General features: G+C 56.5%; 8 protein-coding genes and 1 non-coding gene across 9 annotated transcripts; 4 read left to right on the forward strand and 5 right to left on the reverse strand.

The window, feature by feature from the left end:
- Nucleotides 1–2,051: 2,051 nt before the first annotated feature.
- B0I36DRAFT_363637 (Alpha/Beta hydrolase protein) lies at nucleotides 2,052–3,902 on the forward strand (the record flags this gene model as incomplete). Its single annotated transcript, XM_046158835.1, has 4 exons — nucleotides 2,052–2,195; nucleotides 2,261–2,567; nucleotides 2,624–3,252; nucleotides 3,315–3,902. 4 exons carry the CDS (start codon nucleotides 2,052–2,054, stop codon nucleotides 3,900–3,902), a joined length of 1,668 nt encoding a protein of 555 aa, XP_046011330.1.
- Nucleotides 3,903–5,078: 1,176 nt separating this feature from the next.
- Nucleotides 5,079–5,385, forward strand: B0I36DRAFT_363638 (uncharacterized protein; the record flags this gene model as incomplete). The annotated part of the gene is made up of 2 exons (XM_046158836.1): nucleotides 5,079–5,301; nucleotides 5,360–5,385. The coding sequence occupies 2 exons, from the start codon at nucleotides 5,079–5,081 to the stop codon at nucleotides 5,383–5,385; spliced, it is 249 nt and encodes an 82-aa protein (XP_046011331.1).
- A 373-nt stretch (nucleotides 5,386–5,758) lies between these two features.
- B0I36DRAFT_t94 lies at nucleotides 5,759–5,854 on the forward strand. Its single transcript has one exon. It is a non-coding gene; the product is annotated as a tRNA-Phe (tRNA).
- Nucleotides 5,855–6,373: 519 nt separating this feature from the next.
- Nucleotides 6,374–7,564, reverse strand: B0I36DRAFT_363639 (alcohol dehydrogenase; the record flags this gene model as incomplete). Its single annotated transcript, XM_046158837.1, has 2 exons — nucleotides 6,374–7,396; nucleotides 7,484–7,564. 2 exons carry the CDS (start codon nucleotides 7,562–7,564, stop codon nucleotides 6,374–6,376), a joined length of 1,104 nt encoding a protein of 367 aa, XP_046011332.1.
- Nucleotides 7,565–9,157: 1,593 nt separating this feature from the next.
- B0I36DRAFT_244855 (uncharacterized protein) lies at nucleotides 9,158–11,102 on the reverse strand (the record flags this gene model as incomplete). Its single annotated transcript, XM_046150098.1, has 2 exons — nucleotides 9,158–10,918; nucleotides 11,001–11,102. The coding sequence occupies 2 exons, from the start codon at nucleotides 11,100–11,102 to the stop codon at nucleotides 9,158–9,160; spliced, it is 1,863 nt and encodes a 620-aa protein (XP_046011333.1).
- Nucleotides 11,103–12,051: 949 nt separating this feature from the next.
- B0I36DRAFT_290388 (pyridoxal phosphate-dependent transferase) lies at nucleotides 12,052–13,825 on the reverse strand. Its single transcript, XM_046151703.1, has 3 exons — nucleotides 13,180–13,825; nucleotides 12,931–13,122; nucleotides 12,052–12,862 (listed from the first exon to the last, which is right to left on the reverse strand). The coding sequence occupies exons 1-3, from the start codon at nucleotides 13,708–13,710 to the stop codon at nucleotides 12,212–12,214; spliced, it is 1,374 nt and encodes a 457-aa protein (XP_046011334.1). The 5' UTR covers nucleotides 13,711–13,825; the 3' UTR covers nucleotides 12,052–12,211.
- A 73-nt stretch (nucleotides 13,826–13,898) lies between these two features.
- On the reverse strand, nucleotides 13,899–17,250 carry B0I36DRAFT_269288 (putative glutamine dependent NAD+ synthetase). Its single transcript, XM_046151261.1, has 12 exons — nucleotides 16,950–17,250; nucleotides 16,784–16,893; nucleotides 15,765–16,724; nucleotides 15,505–15,711; nucleotides 15,321–15,424; nucleotides 15,230–15,257; nucleotides 15,038–15,175; nucleotides 14,962–14,984; nucleotides 14,838–14,897; nucleotides 14,639–14,774; nucleotides 14,457–14,553; nucleotides 13,899–14,343 (listed from the first exon to the last, which is right to left on the reverse strand). Exons 1-12 carry the CDS (start codon nucleotides 17,140–17,142, stop codon nucleotides 14,195–14,197), a joined length of 2,205 nt encoding a protein of 734 aa, XP_046011335.1. The 5' UTR covers nucleotides 17,143–17,250; the 3' UTR covers nucleotides 13,899–14,194.
- Nucleotides 17,251–18,113: 863 nt separating this feature from the next.
- B0I36DRAFT_324950 (Golgi phosphoprotein 3-domain-containing protein) lies at nucleotides 18,114–19,687 on the forward strand. The gene is made up of 3 exons (XM_046154178.1): nucleotides 18,114–18,668; nucleotides 18,798–19,044; nucleotides 19,137–19,687. Exons 1-3 carry the CDS (start codon nucleotides 18,417–18,419, stop codon nucleotides 19,601–19,603), a joined length of 966 nt encoding a protein of 321 aa, XP_046011336.1. The 5' UTR covers nucleotides 18,114–18,416; the 3' UTR covers nucleotides 19,604–19,687.
- An 805-nt stretch (nucleotides 19,688–20,492) lies between these two features.
- B0I36DRAFT_363644 (RPAP1-like protein) lies at nucleotides 20,493–22,954 on the reverse strand (the record flags this gene model as incomplete). Its single annotated transcript, XM_046158838.1, has 2 exons — nucleotides 20,493–21,890; nucleotides 22,826–22,954. The coding sequence occupies 2 exons, from the start codon at nucleotides 22,952–22,954 to the stop codon at nucleotides 20,493–20,495; spliced, it is 1,527 nt and encodes a 508-aa protein (XP_046011337.1).
- Nucleotides 22,955–23,428: the final 474 nt, after the last annotated feature.

Here is a 23,428-nt window from a genome sequence, read left to right on the forward strand (position 1 = left end):
CTCTAACACGTCCGGATAACGAGGCACTTGAGCATCAATAACGTTTGTCAAAGGCCTCAAGATCTCGAAATGTAATAGCACTGCTGCAGAAGCCCCGCACGAAGAAGAAAAATGTCCAACGCGCAATGGCCAGCCATCAACCAGGGAACCCCCTGCACGCCTCCACACTCTCCACATTCTTCTGTGCGCCGCCTTCACCGGACCGGGCCCTGCAGAAACTCTCGACATGCAGCCACAAAATGCTGCGCAACATATCACGGCCCTGGTGGACGTCCTCGTCCGCTAGACTCCACAACGCTCGCCCGTGGCAATTCCCGAGCTATCCGCGTTCCGTGGGGGGATCGAGACAGGTTCCACACGGCGGCGGCCAGGAGGAGCATGGCCGACAAGCAAGCCAGATGGCCAGCGAGCGAGTCCAACGGGGGGCACTTCCACGTGGTGGGGAAAGATCATCGAAGTCTCGAACTGGCCACGGCTACCTAATTAGGGTTGCAAGTCGGTCAACTGCCAAGGTTCATGGTATCCTGGTCTGAGTACTGGCCAGGAGCACCACTCGTCGAAGTCGGTTTGAGAGAGCCGCTCCTCACGGCGCAACAAAGTCTTCAAGCAGACAGCCGCCACAGCCCAGGGTCGCTTCGCTGTACAAGCCCGCCTATCCGAGTCATCCACATTCTTACGATGCCATCCTGAGGCCCTGTTAAGAGTGTATGCTCTGCAAGTCGATAGCTGACGCGCCCAGAGCCTTAACACACACACCGGCCAAAAGTCCGGATCTATGGTAGCATCGCAAGGGTAGGGTGCCTGTCGTCCCGCATACTTGCCGCCTGCATTGTTGGGGAAGTCGATACCCGGATGACCCAGCATACACAACAAAGTTATGATATTCTGATCAAGGATCGTGTAATCACAGACAACGACTGGCGATATCGCCATGCGCCGACCAGTGCGACATGGCCATAACCCACTATCGTCTCGTACTACAATCCAGAGCCGACGGTTGTTCGCGGAAAAAACAAAACCGTTTTGCAGGGCTTTGTGGCTTCTGTGGACTCTAACCGTACTTAGCTCACAAGCTCCCACTCGAGTCATTCCAGTGCTGCTCAGGGGTCCCACGCACCCTGGCCAGCCGAGGCTGGCTGGCCTAACCCCCACCAAGGATCTCGTCGACAGGGACAGGGACGGGAGCCAGGCACCACACCACGCACAGGTTACCTACATCACGCATGGCGACCGTCACAAACGACAACCTGGCAGGCCTGGATCCCGAATCAGTCATATGTCCGTCTTTGTCAAGGCTTTCAGGGCACGACTTCAGCTCTTGCTTTTTCGTCGGAGTGCGGTAATGGAAGAGCCTTCAACGGCGACCTGATTCCTTATGGCCCACCATGGACGACCTGCAATTTGCGTCCGACACCTGCTCAAATGGTGACACACATCATGTCTCCACCAGTCTTTCTTCACCGTACCCGCCGATGCCGCCAATGCAGCACCATTCGGACGACGTCAGGGTACCAGGGTAGAGCAACCTGGTGGATCGCCACTAAACAGCGTTCGAGAACGGGGATATGTGCCTGTTTCGGCAGCTGCGTGGGTCTGGCCGTGGACTAACAACTCCCCTGAAGGTCGTGCGCGTCTCGATCTTGACATGTTGCTCCATATCCTCGCACAAAGGCAATCTGCGCGATGGAACTATCCGCCGCTTCATGGGCACGGGGAAGTCAGGTTTGCATGGGTACTCGCCACCCCTTGACGATGTCAGATTCAGTGACGGCGACTACGATCCCTGCCACCACGATGGCGAGAGCTCTTCGGCCCCGTTGCGGAGGGGTGCAAAGACGCGATTGGGTGCGATGGACCCATTCATGTTTATACTCCGTCGTGATTCTCAATGATAAACCACTCCTGGTGGTAGTTGCATAGATACATAGGTCCCCTATGCCTGCCTCCAGGAGATCTCTCCTTTCCGAGTCTTGCTGAGCAGATCGTGCAGCTACTCTCGATTCTCCCCCAAGCTGCTTGCGTGTCGACCAGACCAGCTCACCTCGCCAATAATGAAGGCCTCACTTTCTATCGTCGGTCTTGCGGCGGCGGCGGCACGCCTTGCCGTGGCCGCACCTCATCGCTCCATCAACGGCCGGGATAATACGGTCGCCACTGTCAACCTGGATTACGAAGTGCACCAGGGCAACCTAAACGTACGCAGCTCACAGAGCCCGGGCCTGGCATGGACAATTTTACTAACACGCGCTCTTAAACAAAGGTTACTGGTGGATACTACATCTTCGACAACATCCCTTACGCACAGCAGCCGGTCAACGAGCTTCGGTTTGCCAAGCCGCAGCCCATCACTGCGACCAGCTCGACTCTCAACGTGGGCGGCGGAGGCGATCTCCAATGCATCCAGAGCTATCCCCAGTGGATCATTGACCTTCAGGCTCGTAGCAATGGGATCTCCTCGGAGCTGATGGCACAGGTGCTGTACAACCAGGCCGGCCAGACTGAGGAGTGCTTGCTGCTCAATGTCTATGTCCCCCAGAAGATCTTTGCCAAGGGCGACCGTGCCAAAGGTAGGTACTTTGCTTGTAAAGGGGTTGGGAGTTCCGGCAGCTGACGTTCTTCTCAGCTTCCGTCCTCGTGTGGATCCACGGAGGTGGCTTCACTTTCGGCTCCAAGACGTCTGTTGGCAACCCGGCAGGCATTATTGCACGCGCTGGCCTCGACGATGACAAAGGCGGCATCATCTTCGTCAGCATCAACTACCGTCTGGGTCTTTTCGGCTGGCTAGCAGGCAGCGACGTCACTCCGAACTTGGGCCTGTACGACCAGAGAGCCGCCCTGGACTGGGTGCAGAAGTACATTAGCCGGTTTGGTGGCGACCCTGCCCGCGTCACAATCATGGGCGAGAGTGCCGGCGGCTCCAGCATCACTCACCACATCACTGCATATGGCGGTGGCGACAAGCTGCCGTTCAGGGCCGCCATCCCGCAGTCGCCGGCCTTCCAGTTCAACATTGACACCGACGCCACGTACAAGAAGACTCTTGCCCAGGCCACTACCGAGAGCCAGCAGTCTGTGTCGAGCGTCGCTGGCCTGAAGAGCCTGACTACCGACCAGCTCAAGTCGGTCAACCAGAAGGTTACCCAGGCCGCCATTTATGGTGGTTTCAACTTTGGTGTGTCTGTGGATGGCACCTATGTGCCCGAGCTGCCGCAGGTATTGTTCGCCAAGGGCAAGTTCAACAAGGGTCTTGATGTGAGTCTTCCGCGCAAGCCAGGAATCGATCATAGGGGCAGGCCGCTAACCTTTCCTCGCAGCTCCTCATTGCCCACATGCCCATTACTAGCGAGGCTGCGCCTTTCGTTCCTCCGACCATTGCCACGGCTGCCGACCTCCGCACTTATGCCGAGCAGAGCCTAGCCACGTCGTCGTCCGCAGTGATTGACGAGCTGTTGACCGACGTGTATCCCGACGTGATGGATGGCACATACCCCTGGACTACCCAGTTTGGCCGGGCTGTCGTCATTGCGACTGAGCTCAACTTTGCCTGCGTGGCACGCTACATCAGCACGGCTTATAACGGCCACACGCACAGCTACATCTTTGCCTATCCTCCAGCCTACCATGCCGGCGATGTCAAATACGAGTTCTACAATGGCGACGCGAGCACGGTCGTCGACGGCGTGCCCATCAACCCTCAGATTGCGTACAACCTGCAGGACACGCTCGTCAGGTTTGCCAGGAAGGGCGACCCGACTGTGTCTGGCCTTCCCAAATTTGAGCGATATGGCAAGGAGGGCAACGTCCTCCACTTCTCAGACAAGGGTGTCGTCGCGGCTATTGACGACCTCAAGAACCCGCGATGCGACTGGATCCAGAAGGCCCTTGTTGACGGCCGCTTGTGAGCCGCTGGTTCCCGGGACGGCTCCCCGTCGTCCGTTACATGGATTCAAACCCTGGATGCATGGCGAGAGCCTGTAGAAGAATAGATAGCCCATTAAAGGACTTAATCAAAGATACCTAATGCAACTGCATTGGCATGGGGGAGCCTGCAGCCACAACGAGCGAAGCTGTGATCTCTCATTATATCGAACGCGGGGTCGCAAACCGGACATGTGATTATCATCTACAGCCTGCTTCGCCGAATATGCCACGGCGTTGCATTGCCGCCGGCACATGCAGGGCCATGTGAGCCCGGTAAAGTGCCGTGTCACCGCAAACCACTAACTAGGCCCCATGTGCATGCAGAATGGTTGGCGCAGGTGCAGCGCTGCCGGATGCAGGAGACGATTCGCGAGCAGCTCCCGATTGGGAAGCTGCAGGGCAGGGGTGCTTGACGCTCGGTTCCTTCCCGGAGGTCCAAGTGCATCAAAGTCCACACGAGGCTCTGGGGCACTCGATGCCAATAAAACCTCGATGCCAATGGTTTTGCCGAAGCGTCTCTTGGGAAGGCTGCATTTTTGTAGGTCAAAAGAAGTTTTTTGGCGTATGTTGCATCATATGAAACGATCCTATTCCCACGCAAAGATCGCGTCTTCGGGTTCTCCGAACTAAAGGACGGGACGCGACTTCCTCAATGAATGAATGTGTCAGAGTCTGCCGATGTTGCTGCTCTTGCCTTGCTTCAGTGTGATTTCGATGCTCAGTATCCATGACTTCCTTTGGCGTGTGGTTTTCTCTGGCTCTCTGATAGTTTTTCAATTCGTCCCATCGCAGGCTCGATATATGCTGTTTCAACTTCCGTGATCTTTGTGAGACTTTGACGACTCAGTGTCGCTCAGCACGCCAGCTTTGCATTTGCGCGCTTTCGACGACTTCAAAGGATTCGTGATCTCGTTTCCGAAGTCCCCAGAGACCTCCTCGGCATTCTCAAGGCAAACGGTGAGTTAGTGCTTGGCCCGCAGCTGAGAAGTCTCAATGCAACTATCTAGAACAACGACCGGTGAGGAACGACAATGATTTTTAACGCTCCGTCTCATAACAAACTGTGCTTCTTCTCAGTAACTTGGCAGTCACGGTAGCACCTTTTTCGTGTCTCCCAGGCTAGCACCCTCTGGCGAAACCTCACTCCCACCACAATCATGAAGAACCTCAACACCGCGTTCCTGGCCCTTGCCATGGCTGTCGCCGTAGTCTCAGCATTCCCAACATTCCGCCTGACCTCGCGAGCTCCCGACGTCGAAATCGACGCAGTCAGAGCCCTGATGCCCCATCACGGCCGGCCAAACGAGACTGTGGCCTTTCCGGCGGTGGCGGGCAATCGGACTCTGGTGAGCTTGGCTGGACGTAACGTCACGATGCTCGGTAAGCTGCTGAGGCCCTGGTGGATGTTGGCCACGCGGGATGCTGAGCTTTCGTTCAGACAAGCGATACTTCCGGACTGCATGAGCGGCGAGTGAGCAACAATAGACGATGGAATGAGCAACGACGACACGGGATAACGATTTTACGATTTTACGCAACGTCCCGGCACTCAGAATTAGTGTGGCAGATACTAGGAACTTGGCGAACGGGTGGTAGACCTTAGGGATATCCGCACAAAGGTTGCCAATGCAAGGAAGGGAATTGGAGCAAGAAAAGTAACAATGGGATGTATGCAGCTGAGACCAATGAAACATATTTTCTGCCGCATACAGACACTCTCCCACAAGAAAGCTTGTCACTCGGATTGGTAAAACATAGAGGCGAAAGCACCTTGGTCATCAGCAGTGGTCTTGCTACAGTTCATAATGCTCAATAAAGGAGACCATTTCAACAACAAGCGGGGATAGCTCAGTTGGGAGAGCGTCAGACTGAAGTTACAACTTCGGTTCTCACATACATCTGAAGGTCGTGCGTTCGATCCGCACTCACCGCATTTCTTTTGCTTTTTGGCGTCTTATACCGATACCTGTTACATTTCTTGATTTCTGTTACTGGCCGGTGTCGTCGCCAGGTGCATTCCAAGGTGATTTTTGCTTTTGCCATTCAATTTGGTGGGTTACGCGGGGCTGTACGTACATCCCTCACGGGCAAACCATTTAAAATTGGCCACACTAAATCAACTATGCAAAGGGTTGAGACAATACTACATGCCCACCAGTTGCGGATTCTGGCTTGGCTTTAATTTAATTAGAAAAGTAATGGTTTGTAAACGTCTGTACACATCAGAGCCAATTCAAGCAGTCCCCCGAGACTGGCGGATACTTCTGACGGAAGATATCATGTGTCAGTTTTTGAGCGGAGATGTCGCACTGATTTGTGCAATCGACCAAAGTGAACAAGAAAGTCAAGTAGTCTGCGCATGGTCATTACATCATTATTATTCTTGTATAATTACGTTTTGCTTTGCTTCCTACTTATTCATAATATACCAAACCCTCCCGACATGGTCACCTCATGCGCCAAAGGCCTTGTCGTAGTCGGTCAGCGTGAAGCGGTAGCGGACCTTGTTGTTCTTGAGGCGCTCGACGGCCTCTGCGCAGCCCTTTTCGCTGATGGGGATGGTCTCGACGATGGGGAAGAGCTGTTTCTCGGCGGCGAGCTTGAGCATGCTCAGGCACTCGGGCCGGTTTCCGATGTGGCTGGCGCCGAAGCTGGAGCCGTTGGCCATGAACTGCTGGGGCTTGATGCCGTCGATGGGCTTGTCGGGCAGGCCGACCTGGTGGAAGTGGCACCCCACCTTGAGGGTGGAGAGGTAGCTGGCAATGTCAAACTCGTGCGTCATGTCGGCCGAGTTGAGCAGGAAGTCAAAGGTGAAGGCGAGGGGCTTGGCCCAGTCCTTGTCGTTGCTGTTGACAAAGTTCTTGGCGCCGAGCTTGCGCGCGTCCTCCTCCTTGTTGGGCGAGTGCGAGATGACCGTGACCTCGGCGCCGAGTGCGTTGGCCCACATGACGGCGAAGTGGCCGAGACCGCCCATGCCGACTATGCCGACCTTGCTGCCCTTGCCAACCTTTGCGCGGACCAGCGGAGACCAGACAGTCAGGCCGGCGCAGAGCATGGGCGCCGCGAGGTGCGAGGGGATGGCATCAGGGATGGGGAAGACAAAGTACTCGTGGGCGCGGATGTGCGAGGCGAAGCCACCCTGGGAAATGGTCTCGTCCGGGTCGACGTCTTTGGGGTACGGCGCGCCGTACGTGTCGACCATGTGCGGGCAGTAGTTCTCGTTGTCCGACTTGCACTGCTGGCACTTGAGGCAGGCCCAGACCTGGGCGCCGACACCGACGCGGTCGCCGACCTTTACGTCCTTGACGGCCTTGCCGACCTTGATGGCCTTGCCGACGACCTCGTGGCCGACAGCCAGGGGTGTGGGCACGTCCTCTGACCAGCCGCCAGTGATTGTGTGAACATCGCTGCCGCAGACGCCGCAGCACTCGATCTTGATGTCGATATCATGATCGCCAAAGACCTTGGGCTTGATCTGGAAGAGGGGGAAGAGATCCACGTTAGTGATTTGGCCCAATTCTATACATCAATGGGTGGATGCGGGGAAGAAGGGTTGGCTCACGCTCTGCTTCTTGAATTCTGTCCACTTCTTGATGTCATTGATCACAAAACCCTCAAATTTCTCAGAGGATGAGGACGACATGTTGGGCAGGTGATTCTGGGATTGCTCCTTCAGGCGTCGTTCGTGGCTGGTTTGTTCTGATGTCCGTGGGCTAACTCGAGCTTGTCAGGCGATCGTGGATAGGAGCTTGCTTGGCGAGTGGTAGATCTCAATATTCGGGAGGATGCGACGGTGGTCTCAGATCCGGCGCCATGAGGATTATATATCCCATGACGCACATGGGAGTGACAGCCGACCGACTTCCTTTCATGTTCCTGCCCAGACAACGTGGAGTCTAATGCCGGGTCCGACTACAGCTCTGGAATTTACTGCTCCACTAGGTGAGCAGGGACAATATCAAGCAGTCATCATCACGACAGCTGCCCGTGCGAGATACTAGATCGCGATCGGTGATGGCCAGCTCTGCGGATAAAAGAGCGAAGGCGGGGCAGGCGGACGAAGCGCCCGAGCAGAAATGCAGGCTGCTGGGCAGGGCAGGCAGGGATGGTCATGCCGCCAGGAGGAGCTGCCGCAGCGAGCGAGAGCTGGAGAGCTCTCGGCGGTAGAGTTCAAAACTCAAAGATCGTGCGGATGCGATGCCATGTGGCTGCCGTGCCGTGGTGCACCACGTCGGCTGTGGGTACCAGGACGACGAATGGAAGGGCCCAATGCCGGCAGTCAATGGAGCGAGGAGGAGCTGGTGCGCACAAGCGGTGCGGGACGGACGAGGAGACATGACGCCATCGCAGCCGCGGGCGGACTGCACGGAGCATCCGAGATCGCGTCGAGGTGACGTCGATGATGTCGAGACGCGATGGCAGCGCGCAGCAGAAGCCGAGGCGGGGCAGGCGGTGGGGTGGTTGCGGAGGTTCAGGTCCGCCCGCGGAGCCGCAGCTGCCCGCCCAGAAAGCTTGTGACTGATGGTTATTGCTCGAGGACCCAGTCCTAGTTGTCGTTTGTCGACCGTCCGACATGTCAGGCCCGCCAGGGTGCATTCGCAGCCGGGCTCCCGGGTTATATACACCTCGGAGCTGCCCATCAAGGTATCCTCATCGTCGCCTGGCCTCAGTGTCCTCGGCAACCTCTGGTCGACCTGATGAGGAGCGATCCACAGCACGGTCACGATTGACACAACTGTTAGCATCGACACCTCAGTGAACTTCAGATACGCAGTCTCCGCCTCCGCCCAATAAGCCAGCCATCAGACGATCCACAATTTCAAACTGTGCCCATCTCACCTCGATGCATCAGGAAAGCTCCCAGTCGAGCCACCAGTAGCACCCGGCCTTGAGCGCCGCGGGCCGCACGTGCTTACGGAGGATCCCGTGAAACACCGAGCCTGCCAAGGCTATGAATCAAGCTCCTCAGATAGGTCCGCGCAAGGGGCAAAATGGACTGCCAATGTGGATTTAGGGAACGTGTAGGTATGTATTTGAAGGGGTATCAAGATAATTATGTGCTCATGTTGATCGTTGCCTGCTTGCTTATATACATTTTTTGAGTATGCTTTGTACATTGCGCCCGGCTCCTGGGAGTGTTGCGCGTGGTGTTTCGACTTGCTTGGAGTAGGAAGCCACGCCGCATATATACGGTCTTCAAACGCCGGACTTGTTGGACGGCTGACTGCGGTGAGGCTTAATACCCACCGCTTTCGGCAAACTGGAGTTGAATGTCCCTTAGATTGGCCCAGTGCTGCAGCTCCTGCTCCTCGTCCTGCGGTGTCATCGACCCCGACGAGCTCGGCGCGCCCGTCTTTTCCAGCTTCATCAGGATCTCGAGAAACCTCCCCAGGTAGTCCTCTACCTTGACCGCCATGGCGCCCTTGCGCTCCGGCGCGTCGTTGAGCAGGGTGCTCGCCACCTGCCGGATCTTGTTGACGAGCGAGCCGCCGTTTGGCTCGATGTTGCGCTGGTTGATGGATGCTAGCACCGTGAGCAGGTTCTGCACAATGAGCTCGCGCTCCTGCGCGACCTGCGAGTCCCGGTCGTCTTTCTCGTCGTCACTCTGCTCAGTCTCGGCAAAATTGAGCTGTGACCGGTGAGCATCTCGCAAATTGAGGTAACGCTCAACAAAGTACGACCTCGTGGCCAGCTGTGAAGCATAGATATTGGCCTTTTGGATCTCGAATTGCAGCTGGCGCCTGCGCATGGGATGCTGTGAAAAGGCATGCCGCACATCATTGGCAGGCTGGGCCAGAGGAAAGGATGGGGGGTAGTACTGGAGGTCAGATCTGTCGAAGCCCAATGGGTCCTGAATCTGCCCTTCCTCAATCCTCACCTGGAGCTCCAGTGGGAGGTCTTCGGTCGATCCCTTAGCTGCAGCGAGACCGTTGAACAAGATGTTCTTCTGGGCACTCCAGTCAAAGAAGTTGATGCCGTAACACATGTCTACGCCAACAAGCTCGTTCATTGTGGTGTAGACGCGAATGTTCCTGTTGAACCCCGCGACCAAGGGCAATACACCCTCTGGCTGCGGCAAAATATGACTAGCATATATATATTCGTCGTCAACCTCCAGCGGCTGGTCTGGGTATGGCTCCTGCGCAGTCGGCGGAGGAAGTGGAAGCTCGTTAATGGACTGGCCAAGCTGTGTCATGGACCGAACGCCAGCCACTATCACCCAGAATAGGCGCTTGCTCATCTGGTCCTGAATATGGTCTATCGGCTTGCTCGCTGACGGGCTATCGAGATCCAGGCCGTCATTTGAGCGGTGCATCATGGTTTCTCGACAGAAAGTCATCGTCTCAGCCATGAACCGCTTGCACAGTCGTATTTGCAGGGCATAAGCAGCAGCGACTCCGAGGAAGTAGCTCGTGGCTGCGTCGTCCACCGACATTTCCGTTTTGGCCATGAAGGAAGAACCTCGCGCGACGAGCGCGACATGACGGCAGCGCTCGATCATAGTCAAGGAAGTCGGGAACAAGTTCGTGCTGTGCGTTGACTTGAGATGCGCCCGGGCACTGCGAGGAAAGGACGCGACAAGTAGACCAATCATGCTCGACAGCAACGCCAGAAATTCCCGGTTCACTCGGTCCATGCGATCGGCAAAGGCTCGCCTAAATGTCGGCTCGTGTGGGAATGGAACCAGCGGGTGTATATATGTAAAGAAGTCGTCGATGAGAAGCTCTATGACTGGCCAGGGAGCGATTAGCTCCCCATCGAGAATCTCATTCGTGCCGTCCTGCAGCAAGACTGGGGATAGCACTGGCGGCGCATGCTGGGTGACCGGTGATGGCGTTATTGTCTGACTCTGCCCTTCGCCCTCGCGGGCTCGCTTGGCGGCTTTCGCAGCCTCGGCATGTTTGTTCGGAGGTCCTCGTCGTTTCATCGCGCGGTGGAAGGTGCATTCGACTTCGAGATCGGCGCAGGGCTTGCATGGCGGACCGCTCTCGTCACACTGTCGAGTCGTGTTAGAATCATCTTGGCTGCATAAACGAACGTACAATCTGAACGCCAGGGCCAATTGCTGCTGAGCTCACCTTGACTTTGCGCTGGCTACACATGTCACATGCTCTCCGCAATCGTGTGACCTTGTGGTGGTTGGCAGAGGACCCGACAGGCGAGGTCGACAAGGCCTGCATTGGCGTCGGCGGCAGGTCAGGCAGGCCATGCTCGATGCTGTCGTACATGTGGCCATTGAAGGCCTGGCTCTGCTGCATGTGCTGTATGTTGCCCGAGTGCGCGTAGTGCTGGTCGAGACTGCTGTCTGTCGTCGTAGTGTGCAGCGCAGGAGGTGGTGGTGGCGGAGGAGGTGTCACCGCGGGAGCGGGCTGGTGCGCGTGCGCTCCGTGGTGGGGGACTTCGATGCCATCGAAAGAGTTGGGCGTGTTGTCCTGGTATGTCTCTTCTGGATGCGGCCTCAGGTGATCTTGAGAGCCATTGCTCTGGGAAGGCGGCTGCGCAGCTGCAGACGCAGACGCGGCGGCGGCGGCGGCAGCGACTGCAGCGACATCGTGATCGGAGGGCACCTCGCGGGGCTGGTGTTGTGGCTCTTGGTGAGGTTGTTGTTGGTGGTGGTATGGCTGCTGCTGTGGAGGAGGAGGGGGGGGAGGGGAGGTCGCAGCAGCGGCTCTGGCTACGGCAGCGAGGTCATGATAGTCGGAGGGCAGCGTCGACATGTTGCTCCGGGTGGCGTGCTGGACTCGCGGCTAATCATTGGGAAAGGACCGGCTCATCTTCGTCAAAATTGTGACGGAGGAGAGGCGCAACTGGAGCTCTGCTGGCTGCTGGGGAAGGCGTGTGGGGCAGCCGAGGAGGTCGGCCGATCGGCAACACAGTGCGCAGTGATAGATACTGTGTTGCAACGGGCAAGACCCATATCTCGCACATACTCCAACACTGTTCAGACGAACACACTCCGAGGTCCCGTTCGGGAGGTCCACAGGTCGAAGTTGAGAGGTCAGCAATAAGCAAGTCGTTCTTCAATATCATTGGATTCCTACGGGTTCGGCCTACCGATTCGGCAATGGACCAGTTTGCTGCCTTGGTCGCAATCAATTGAATTTCGGCGACCATATTTTCCAGCAGCAATTCAAGACTTAAAATATTATATCATGGAATGAAATCGGATGAAGACTGGTGACGAATAGCAAGAATGCCGGTCGACCATCTATCCCCGTCAGGGTTTCTGCCTGTATAGGACCCATCTAACACAGTCCTCCCTGCTTTACCTTTCCATATTTCGTTTTCCTCACGAGTCTATGCGAACATAACCTTCGTGCCTTGCAACAAACTCCGAGACAGCATCGACAAACTTGTCATCCACGTCCAGGGGAGTATCCAGGATAAGCGCAATGTTTCCCCTTCGCTGAACCCAAAAGCCTCTCTCCAGCATCTCCAGCCAGAACAGCGTCTTGAGATCTTCGTCATCCGGCCCGCCATGCTCTTTACTCCTAACCTGCTCTCCCAACCTACCCCACCCGCTGCCGAAATGCATACAAACCAACGACCCGAAGCCAGTCGCAGACAACATGGTTCCCTTGGTAACCTCGACAAGTCGGGCTCTCAATCTGTCGCCTCGCTGAGTATGTGATATCGCCTTCTCGGGCGTGTACACCTGCGATAGCGCCGCATGGCCCATGGCTAGCATGAGCGTGTTGTTCTGGAACGTCCCGCTGTGGACGAGCGAGTTGATACTGCGCGGGTCATACACGCCCATGATCTCCGCGTCGCCGCCAAACGCACCGAACGGCATACCACCACCGAGGTATTTCCCAAACGTTGTGAGACCAGGCTTGATGAGGGACTGGTCGCTGCCTTGCTCTGCACGGAAAGTGGATTGCAGACCACCGGGAGCGAGGCGGGACGTCATGACCTCGTCGAGGATGAAGACGGCGCCGGCCTAGGTTTGTCATTTGTATTAGTCTTACAAATCCTCCCATAAAGGCTTCTACCAGACAGGATACTTACCTGGGCACACTGCTCCTGAATCGACAACAGGAATTCCTTCGTAGCCGGGATGAACCCAGAAGAGCCCTGCATCGGCTCGACCAGTACAGCCGCGATATTCTCACTCCCTTCCCGCCGGAATGCCTCCACGACCCCATCACAGTCATTGTATTCTACAAGGACAAAGCTGTCCTTGTCGACATTGTTCTCCGTCTGGCCATACTGCAACGCCTTTGCCTCACCTGTACCATTTGAAACCTGTTGCGTCACGGGTGCCCCGAAACTCAAAACGCTACCGTGATAGCCGCCGGTGAACACGACAACCTTTTTCCGCCCCGTGTACTTCCTCGCGGCAGCAAGGGCATGCAGGTTCGCCTCGGTGCCAGAGTTTGTGAACCTGACCCTGCCCAAAGCGAACCGCTCGCACAGCAGCCTCGCGTACCTGGCCTCGAGCACGTTTGTCGCCCCGAGGCTCAGCCCGACGTTCTTCGCCGTGTCTGCCAGCGCCTGCAAGAGCACAGGATGCGAGTGGCCGAACAGCCCCGCGGTAAGCTCGCCGACTAGATCATTGTATGTGTGCCCGTCGACGTCGTGCAGGAGGTGAGACTCCCCGCGGGCCATGAGGACGGGGAAAGGGTTCTCATGGAGCAGGGAGCGTGTGTTGCCCCCCGGGAGGCTGAGGAGAGCTTCCTGGTGGTGTTTGAGGGATTGTGGATGGCGCTGGGCATAGCGGATCAGGGCATCTTGGAGGGCTGTGGATATGGTGGTTGGGTCTGGGCTAGGAGACGATTGAGAGCCCATGATGGAACATGTAAGTTGAAAAGACCTAATTCGGGGATTGAAAGGTCAGATGGATTGAACGCTTTCGTCGCACTGAGTGACGGAACCGGCTACCGATCCTGAAGAATGTGTCTTGAGGAGAGAATCCGACATGCACAAACTGAGATGAAGAAAGCAAAGCAAATAGAGAAGATTAAAGGAAGCGGGAGTGCGACTTCGGGCACGTATCACGAGCGCGGGGTGTGTGTAAGCCGGGCCGAGTGGGCCAGGACACCGGGCCGTTGCGGGGCCCCTTCCGTATCCAGCTTCGTTATCAGTTCTAGCCAGGACGTCGCCCATATGATGGATAATGCAATTTGTCCCTATGCATGCGTATGACTGATATGTGGTCGGTATCTCTATTGCTTGGACGCCACGCGGCTTTCCGGGGCGCCATCTAATGGACGAGGCGGTGAAAACACGAAGTTCATGCGCCACGTTCTACAACGAGAGCTCTCGGCAGACTTTAGTCAACATCCTTGTCTGCCAGGGCAGCCTCCATCTTCTCGAGTTCGCGATCAATGCATTTGAACGCCAAACTCTGGTAAAAGGGCGGATACAAGAAGGGTCGAAGCTGGTTAGCAGCAGTGTGGTTAGCAATGCAAGATACCGAATCTGTTGGGCTACCTTTCGTCTATGTTGCAGAACGCCCATGCCAATACACTCACATCTAGCGCGACAGAGTCAGCACGATCAATTCAGTGAGCTTGAGGAGAGCGAACACATACCAAAACGATTGTCATCCGGAGAGTAGTCGTTGCAGTGCAACGCCGGCGTCAACGTGGTCAACTTGTGCCTGTTGATGGCATAGTAGTGGTAGAAGCGCTAGGAAAGAAACAGATCACATTAGTATCATGCAAAAAAAGAGGAACAGGATGCAGAGAGATCAGACGCAAACAACTCGTCATACCTTGACCTTTTCAGCAACCTGGCGAGGCGTGTAGACGGGCTGCCCGTCATCCTTGGCACCAGGGCGATTCGCACCCCACTCGTGGGCCAGCCGCTGGAACATTCCGTAAGGACCGAGCTTGTCGACCTTGCGTAGACTGGAAGCATTGCAGAGGTTAGAACCGTGGCAAAAGAAACTAAGTCATTGGATCATGGCATACCGGCCAAATGTGGTCAGCTCGTCATAAGTCATGCCCATATCGGCCTCATCGGATTGGACACTATTGTGCAAGTCAGTATAGTCACAGGCCTGGTGGGGAGAGGTCCAGGATGGAGAAGACGGACTAAGTCTCAGTAATCGGCTCAAGCTATGACAATGTTAGTGGTTTTATCTCCATGATCTGTTGCCCAAGAGTCCTACCTCAGCAGTGGGCACTGCGGTCAGAAATTCGTTTAGACAAGGCAGGTCAAAATTGGTCTCTGCCCAGGCTATGAAGCGCTTCAGATCGCTTTTGTCGATTGAGCCAATAGGGTTGATATCGGCCGAAGAGCAGTCGTACTGTAGTCTCTGTTAGTGTCAGAGAATAGGCAAATGGAGGTGGTGATGACCTGCCTTGGTCAAATAGCCGCGTAATGATTCACTAGTATGTAGTTCAGTCGCTCTAATTTCAAGTATCTGTAAGTGGAAAAGGAAGATGACTTACCCAACGTTCGCACTTCCAAGAACCAGGAGCGATCCAGCGCCAGGACGCCCACGTGACGTGGGCAAGATCTGAGCGAATTCATATGCAGTGACCATACGAGAGCGCTGCAACAGTCAGTGGGATAAGATGTCAGTTACAACCGCCCAAGAGCATGACATCGTCAACAAGGGGCCGGATCACTAACCGCCTGAATGTTTTGCAACATCAGATTTTCAGCCAGCGTGCCGCCCTCGACCTTGAACTTGGGCTCAAAATTGAGGCACTTAACAACAAGGTTTCTCTGAGCATTATAAATCTCATCGATATCCAGATTGACGTGGTAGGCTCCGATTGCCGCGGCCAGATCCTTGGCCCTTTGCCTTGTTTCCTTTGAGCTTTGTTTGGACATTCCCTACAGCGTGTCAACTTTAGCGAGAGAGGCTACTGCTCGAACATGCTGCTTACCATGTAGACAGTGTGGAACAGTTGATTGCAAAGCCCTTCTGGGGTCTCCGGGACCGTGCCCTCGGTGTACTTGGCGATCCTGAGAACGTCGGCAATGACCTGCTTGTTCCCAGCCTTGCAAGCCTCCGAGACCATACGGCACATGGAAAAGACAATCACAGCGGTTGCGCAGGAGTCAATACCACCGCTGAGTGGGACCAGGTAGCCAGCCACGCCACATCGACGGAGGTAGTCCCACAGGTATGCACCTGTGCACAGGGCAATCTCCTCCTCGGGGGAGTGGTAGCGTGGCTGTATCTCCATTGAGGGAAAACGCTTGAGCTTATAGTCTTCTTCCTCTGAGCTGAGCTCAAATTCCGTTTCGATACGCCTGTATGTAGGTGCCAAGACGCTTTGCATGCCCCTAGATGGAGCGAACCGGTAGGCTCGAATTTCTTCGAGGTCGATGGTGGCGGTCACGACCTCGACATCTTCCAAGCTGAATTGGGAGCCCTGTGCGAGCAGCTTGCCATTGCAGATGATCATCGCGCAGCCGTCATAGTACAGGCGGTCTCCATCACAACCTTGCTGGTTGGCATAGATGTAAACGCCGCCGTTCTTTCTCGTGGCCTCCATGATTAGCTGCATGCGAAGATTGAGCTTGCGGAGAGTCCAGTGCGAGCCGCTTGAATTGGTGATGATCTCGACTCCATTCAAAGACATGGCATTGTGCGGTGGATCCGGAGTGAACAGCTCTTCACATGTCTCACAGCCAATGGTTGTGTCTGGCGTGCTGATGACCGCGTCTCCGATGGTGACCTTGGTGGCGCCCTGGAGGACTCGGATCATGCGAGGTAGGTAGTACTCTTCGCAGTGCTGTGGGCGAAGCCATGGGACGAAGAAGCGCTGCTCGCGGTAGTTGCCATCTCCGGCGAGGAAGAGCTTCGGGCGGATGAGCAAGATCTTGCCATTGTAACAGATCTAGGACGTTGTTAAAAGACATGAACGCTCGACTGGGGGCAGCCATAGTAGGGACTTACGACACGGCAGTTGAAACGATTATTGCGATGCAAGATGGGCATGCCAATATCGAGAATAATGTCATAGCAGGACTTGTCCCGGAGGATGACCTCGAGAGACTGCCAGCAGTCTGAGGGAGTGCTTTGTTAGCTGAGCAGCAGCAGGTTCAGCCGCAAGACCACTTACGCAAGTACAGGTCCTGCTCGAGCAGATGGTCGAGACAGCCATAGCCGCATATTTCAAGCTCGGGACCAACACGGAGGGTGGCCCCAGCCTCCTTGGCTTTCTGGATGCTCTCGATGATGCGCTGGGTATTGCCCTCAAAGTCGAGCGCCCACTGGTTGAGGTTGCATGTTGCAACCGTGACGAGGTGACCCATGCCTGCGGTGCTGTGCCGGATCACGGCAGTAGAGTGTTGTGCACTGAACTCAAGCTATACTTTGCGCGTTCGTGATCGCTGGCAGACCGGAAGAAGGCACGTCCGGGCGTATGGAGGGGTGACGCCGGTGGGAGCCGACGAACGGAGCCGCCTCGGCCGCTTTAGTGGGTCCGCTGCGGCCACGAAGGTGGCATGTCGCTGGGCAGACTGCGCAACGTACTTTACACGACAGCCTCGACACTCACGTCACGTTGGTGTCAAAGCCTTGCGCGGTGAAAGGCGCGACCATATCTACTTCTGAAGGAGCCCAGAACATGCTTAGCATGGTGTCAATCTGCAGGCGTCCAAGCAACAAGTTCCGCCGCACCCCATCTAGAGTCTCTCAATGGTGTGCTTGTGTTTCGCCGGCACGTTGGCGCCGCGTATGTCACGGCGCTTCAATATGTCATCACGCTTGGAGTCAGAGAAACTAAAGTAAATTGGCTCACGAGTCGCATGTGTAATTGCCGATCCAGGGGAGCAGAGAACAGAAGTTAAAGACGAACAAGTCCCTCGAGAATTTTGTGAGGCAGAAAGGCTGCATCCCTGCACCCGGCTAGCCTTCCTTTGTTGCCTGGTCATTCCTGAGCTGCACCCTAGAAACATCACCAACGAGGGTATTGGCTCCTCGTCGCGAGCTGGTCACAGCTGAAAGGTCTGACGAGATGAAGTACGACATTCCATTGCTGCGGCCACGAAGACGGAACCTGCGCAAGGGGGCTCTGACGTCCTCTGGGCGGGATTGGGCGAGGGAGATGTCTCTCCCTTCTACACGGGCAGGTTCTCCTTTCCAGGGGACAATGGACCCTCGAGCAGCACGCAGTGGTGGGGCCAAGCCGTAGCTGCCTGGCCTGCCACCTCCCGCCCTATCGCCCAATCGCCGCATTGCCCAGCTGTCAATTGCGCACTTCTGCGTGCCATCCCATCCCAGGCCTCACGCACGGCACGCCAGCACCGGCTCCACTGTCTCGCCTCCTGCATCCCCAACGCCGCATCGACACTCGCACGCCTGTCGAATCATCTCGCGCCGCCTGCACTGCCAGCTTCTGCGATCCTGGCCGTGCCGACCTGCTCACTTTGCCCTGCACAGCAGCACCCGGTCCGCATCGTCATCCTCTCACCGACCCAAGCAAGCACGAGCACGACATCTTCAGGGTCGCTCGTCTCTTGCCTCTTAGCATCGTCCTCCTTTTAGGACCACCGCAATCCGCCCAACCGACCCTTCAGCCTCTACCATGTCGACCGGTCTCACCCGACGCCGCGGAGCTGGAGGCGGCGGCCCCTCGTCGGAGGGCGAGCCCTCTCGCACCAATTCGTCGCAAAACGTGCGCGAGCACAGCACCCCGGAGACGAGCTACGAGAAGAGCGAGAATGGCCACAAGATCGCATTCGACCCCAGGGACATGAACGAGAGTGCGGAGCGCAGCAAGCAGCCAAAGCTCACTCTCATGGAGGAGGTTATATTATTGGGCCTGAAAGACAAGCAGGTGCGTCTACTTCGGGAGCCTTGTGGCAGGCCTTGCTGCTACACCGCCCACTGGTCGCGGACCTGTTGTTCTGTCGGCTACCCGGCCATGGTCGGGAGTTACCGCAACCACTAACCTCGCGTTCTACAGGGATACCTTTCCTTCTGGAACGACAACATCAGTTATGCGCTCAGAGGCTGTATCGTATTGGAGCTGGCCTTCCGTGGTCGCATCGCCATGACTAAGGATGCCTCTAGGCGGAGATTTCCCCTGGCCGATCGGATCATCGAGGTCATTGACGACACTCTTACTGGCGAAGTGCTTCTCGACGAGGCCCTCAAGATGATGAAGCAAAGCGAGAAGATGAGTGTCGCTTCCTGGATTGACCTCATGAGTGGTAAGCAGCTGCCACCAGCACCGTCGCGGCACTCCATCGTGCCCTACTTTCCTCATGTGTAGCCGGCTAACAATCCCACGCCATGCGCACAGGCGAGACCTGGAACCTCATGAAGATCGGTTACCAGCTCAAGCAGGTTCGCGAACGCCTCTGCAAAGGCCTTGTCGACAAGGGCATCCTTCGCACCGAGAAGCGCAACTTCCTACTGTTCGACATGCCGACACACCCTGTGGCCGACGGTGGTGCCAAGGATGAGATCCGGAGGCGCGTCAGAAACGTGCTGACACAGCGAACCGTTGTGATACAGGGGTCGCAGTGGCTCCCTGAGAACCTCGAGTTCCGCTACATTAGGACCATTGCCATGGTCTGCGCCGCTTACGCCGCGAACGTTCTCGAGAACGCTCTCAGCAGTCTCGGCCACGAGGCCCGCGAGCGCGCCTTCACCCAGACTGACGAGCTTCTCGCCGAGTACTCGCAATGGCCCTTCGGACGCAAGGCTAGCTCTCAGGGCATCGGTGCCAACATTCCTCAGGCCATCTCAGATGTGAGTCCGATTTGACGAACGACCTATCCTATGGTTGTATCCCTGATTTGTCTTGTGCTGATCATGCCATTTGCAGGAAATCAATGCTGCCAAGGACAAGGAGTTGCAACTCGAGGTCGTTGCCGCGTGCCTTAGTGTCTTCACTCGCCTGGACTCGCTCCTATAAGCACACAACGTCTTGAATCACACAATTTGATGGCTGATACGGTCGACAATGCGAAGGGACAGCGTTGAGCGCTGTCCACGAGCCATGACTGGGATGCAGCAAGAACACGCACAGATAATTTCGACCATACCGGCGGAAGCCATCTTTCGACCAGATACCACGCTTTGTGCTAAGGACACTATCTTTGGTATGGGGCCGAGGAACAAATGCCGGATTGGGTGGGATAGATGTTAGATGGAAGCGAGGAAGCACCAGATCTCCTCGCGACGAGTAGCCACGACCACTGTGCCGCCCGGTGCACACTATGAGCTGAGAAAGGAGAGGACAGGGATGTGGGCCTTGAACCTGGGGGGCTTGAGCTGAGGAAGCTCAGAAATGACCACGGGCGTGCTGTTCATTTTCGCGTCATTTCCTTGAAGCAAAAATGCCAGGTGTTCCTTGTTTACTGGGGTTTCCAAAATCTTCAATTCTAATACTTCTTGTTTGACTTGATGGCAATTGCGGGCGGTGTCTTCGTGTTCGAGCCACATTTGTTGTTGTCTGCATGCTTCCAGAGATGACTGAAGAGTGTTTAGTATTCAGCATTGCGTCTCCCTGTCCTTTGACAGGCGAAAGGCCTCACAAATTACGGTCATGCAATGCAGGCGCTGCTCACGTTGCCCCGTTTTGTTGTTGTTCGTTATGGACGGCCGAGTCATTAATCGTCACGGTTGCTATCACCCTTTCTCCCCGCCCTTCTCACTTGCCCTTCTTGAGCTTTTCCTTCCACCCGCCCTTGTCGAACAGCCATACAGCCTCGATCGCGAACGCCCTCGCGCTGCGATGACCCCTGCCTTCCTCGGTCCCGGCCTCCTCGTAGATGCTCCGCATCACCGCGCCCTCCTCCATCTGGCGCCAGATCCCCATGGGCACGTCCTCGCTCGGCCCGCCGCCAAACTCGCCCCTGCCGAGGCGGAACAGTATGCGCCCGAGGGTCTGGTAGGCGATGCAGCGCTGGCCGGGCACCGCGCTGCGGGTGAGGCGGGCGAGCTCGGCGACCGTGTAGCCTGCCGCCTCGGGGGCCTCGCCGTGGTGGTGCAGGCCCTTGGACACCGGGACCGCGCGGGAGATGCGGGGCGGGAGCAGGGTGCCGCGGAAGTCGAAGCGGAGCGAGGCGATCGGGTAGCTGGACTGGTCTGGGTGGTAAGGGGAGTCGTAGTCGGCGGGCGAGTTCGGGGTCGGGATGGGCGCCATCCAGGCTAGCTTTGACGGGTCGGCGGGCAGCGAGGGGAAGTATTTCTTGTGCAGGGACTCGAGGAAGTCTGGGTCGTTGGGATCGAGGTCGGCTGGCTGCGGAGGTTGGGGCCAGTGTGGCTTTGGTTCGGGTTGTTCTTGGTCTTGCGGGTCGTTTGAGGGTGTGATGATCTGATCGGCAGGAGGCGCGCTGGGTACGGGCACATCATCGGTATCGTCATTGTCGTGGTCAACGTTATCATGCGATTCTGAGACTGGGTCTCGTTTTGGTTGTTCGGGGGCGTGCTTGTGTGGTTGCGCTTGTCGTTCTGCGTCGTCCTCTTCCACTGTGGACTGGAATCTGACCTTTTTCGGGTCTGACGGCTTCGATGTGTCTTCGACTTTTATTTGTGGTGGCGCCTCTACTGCTGAGGCGCTCTCTTTTGCTCCCGGTGCATCAAATGGCGATGGGCCATTTGGATCGTCAATATTGGCCCTCCGCAAGAGCATCTCGAGGGTTTTGGGGTCGAGTCCACCAAACAGCTCCTGCCGCGCAGCCTCGATCTCCGCCGGCGACATGGAGGCGAGCTTCTCGTTGTTCTCACGATCTATCCGCCTCTGCTCGCGGGTCTCGAAACTGTCGGTCTCGGTTGTGGTTGTCGCATCGTCGTTGCTCACTTGCAGAGGCTCGTGTGTGGATGTCGTGAAGACTTTGGTCGCTGATTCGGGCGGTGCAGGCCCCTGTCGCTTCTGCTTGAATGCTGATATCCGGGTTCGCTTCTTGTGCTCGGGGAAGCCGGACTGGGATGTCTTCATCTGTGGGAAGCTGGGCACCTTGGGCGCAGCCACCTCCTTCTCCTGAACATCCAGGATCAGAGTGGACGGGTCCATGGCGAATAGATGCCTGTCAGGATCGGGGTCGAGCTGTGACAGAAATCGAAGTTACAAGCCAGATTGACCAGAGCTTCGACAGTAGTTACTACAGTGGCAAAGACCAAAGGAATAGACTGTGGACATGAGGTGGTCTATTATCGAGACCGGAGGAGCTGGGGAAGCAATGCTTGCTGAATTCCTGAAAGCTCGTTCTGCGGCCCTCGTGGTGGGGTCCGGGTTCTCCAGTTCCAGAGATTATGACACAGCTCGGCTAGATGCAAGATTCTGGCTAGATGCATTGAGCCGCCCGGTCACTGGTGTGGCTGTCGTTTGCCTTGCTGTGCAACATGGTAATTAGAGTTGTCAGCCGCTAGTCCCAAAGAGGGGCAGTGCAGTAGCGTCCGATCTCAGAGACAGTATTTTGGGATCTCGGTACTGTACGCACATGGCCCTTGTGGCGGGCCCGCGCCCGAAAGGATGCACCCAATCACGACCTGCGGCGGCCCACACCAGCACGGGGTCGGTTCCTGGTGCAAGTTGGGTTTGTCTTGCATCCGAGTATCAAACATTCTTTGTTCGCTTCCCGCTTCGTGCGCATATGGAAAGGCATGATACATGCAGTGGTCATATCCACGGAGTAGGTAATTGTCTGTGCTCCGGGGACAACAATATCCGCCTTGTACGAACCATAGTGCGCATCCATGCATGTTCCTGGCCTGTTTACTCCGGATGCAGTGGTTTCAGCCCCGATCCGCGACGAGCCGCAGTGCTCACCCATCATCCGCGCAACGAAACTTGCAGTCAATCCTTTCAATGAACCCCTTCGGTTCCTGTGGAGAAAACTGCAGGCTAAAGTCGCCCACCTACTCATTGTCATGGCATCGAGTTCTTTGTATCCCCTCAAGGCAGTGCGCTCACGAGATGTGACAGGACCCACTTCCCCAAACTCGCCCCCCATCGGAGCCGCATGCTCGGAGTGGCCATACATACTTGGCTGCCAAGCCTGCAGCAAGAACTGCGTCATCGCCATGAGAACCAGCCTTTGCTCGATGAACACAGTCTCGGTTGATGGTTACTGGCAGGAGTTGTTTCCTCCGCGCACTCGCAGCCTGCATGATTGGCTCGTGAGCTTCAGCAGGCACATTTCTCCGCAACCTCTGAACCGGAATTGCTGCCAAGACGTGGAACCCCACAGCTGTGGAGAATGCCAGATTTGGGGCATGAACCCTGAGGTATCTTTCTTTGTGGCGTTTTCGAATCTCGCGGTGCCTGTGGTGCGCGGCCCACCCCTGCCAGGCCTCGAGTTACCGCAGGGTACGCGACCCATGCAGGCTTCTGGTGTGCTTCCAGCCCACGGGTCTTTTTGCCGTTTTACTGCTCGAGGCTACAGTACGGACTAGAGCGCTGTCCCCCATCCAGGATGATTTATGCGTGCGGCAGCCATGGGTGCAAGCCCCCTTGCGGAGCTAGCCGGGCCAAACCAGGGTCCGCCGCCCTCGGGCAAATGCGCGGCCAGCCAGCCAGCCAGCATACTCGACTCGGCAGAGACGACATGCCGCGACGATTGTTGACTTTGCAACGACATGCGC

The sequence above is a fragment of the Microdochium trichocladiopsis genome (genome assembly GCF_020744255.1).
Source record: "Microdochium trichocladiopsis strain MPI-CAGE-CH-0230 chromosome Unknown B0I36scaffold_6, whole genome shotgun sequence".
Taxonomy (NCBI): domain Eukaryota; kingdom Fungi; phylum Ascomycota; class Sordariomycetes; order Xylariales; family Microdochiaceae; genus Microdochium; species Microdochium trichocladiopsis.

Excerpts from the sequence above, each read along its gene's own strand:
- B0I36DRAFT_324950 (XM_046154178.1), top strand. The coding sequence starts at position 18,417 with ATGTCGACCGGTCTCACCCGACGCCGCGGAGCTGGAGGCGGCGGCCCC. Across the intron at positions 18,669-18,797 it reads TGGGCCTGAAAGACAAGCAG|GGATACCTTTCCTTCTGGAA; the intron begins GTGCGTCTACTT and ends CGCGTTCTACAG. Across the intron at positions 19,045-19,136 it reads CTGGATTGACCTCATGAGTG|GCGAGACCTGGAACCTCATG; the intron begins GTAAGCAGCTGC and ends CCATGCGCACAG.
- B0I36DRAFT_269288 (XM_046151261.1), bottom strand. The coding sequence starts at position 17,142 with ATGGGTCACCTCGTCACGGTTGCAACATGCAACCTCAACCAGTGGGCG. Across the intron at positions 15,176-15,229 it reads TACGCGGCTATTTGACCAAG|TACGACTGCTCTTCGGCCGA; the intron begins GCAGGTCATCAC and ends CAGAGACTACAG. Across the intron at positions 14,898-14,961 it reads GAGCCGATTACTGAGACTTA|TGTCCAATCCGATGAGGCCG; the intron begins GTCCGTCTTCTC and ends CTTGCACAATAG.
- B0I36DRAFT_290388 (XM_046151703.1), bottom strand. The coding sequence starts at position 13,710 with ATGGGCTCTCAATCGTCTCCTAGCCCAGACCCAACCACCATATCCACA. Across the intron at positions 13,123-13,179 it reads TTTTGAGTTTCGGGGCACCC|ACGGAGAACAATGTCGACAA; the intron begins GTGACGCAACAG and ends CAGTATGGCCAG. Across the intron at positions 12,863-12,930 it reads TTCAGGAGCAGTGTGCCCAG|GCCGGCGCCGTCTTCATCCT; the intron begins GTAAGTATCCTG and ends TGACAAACCTAG.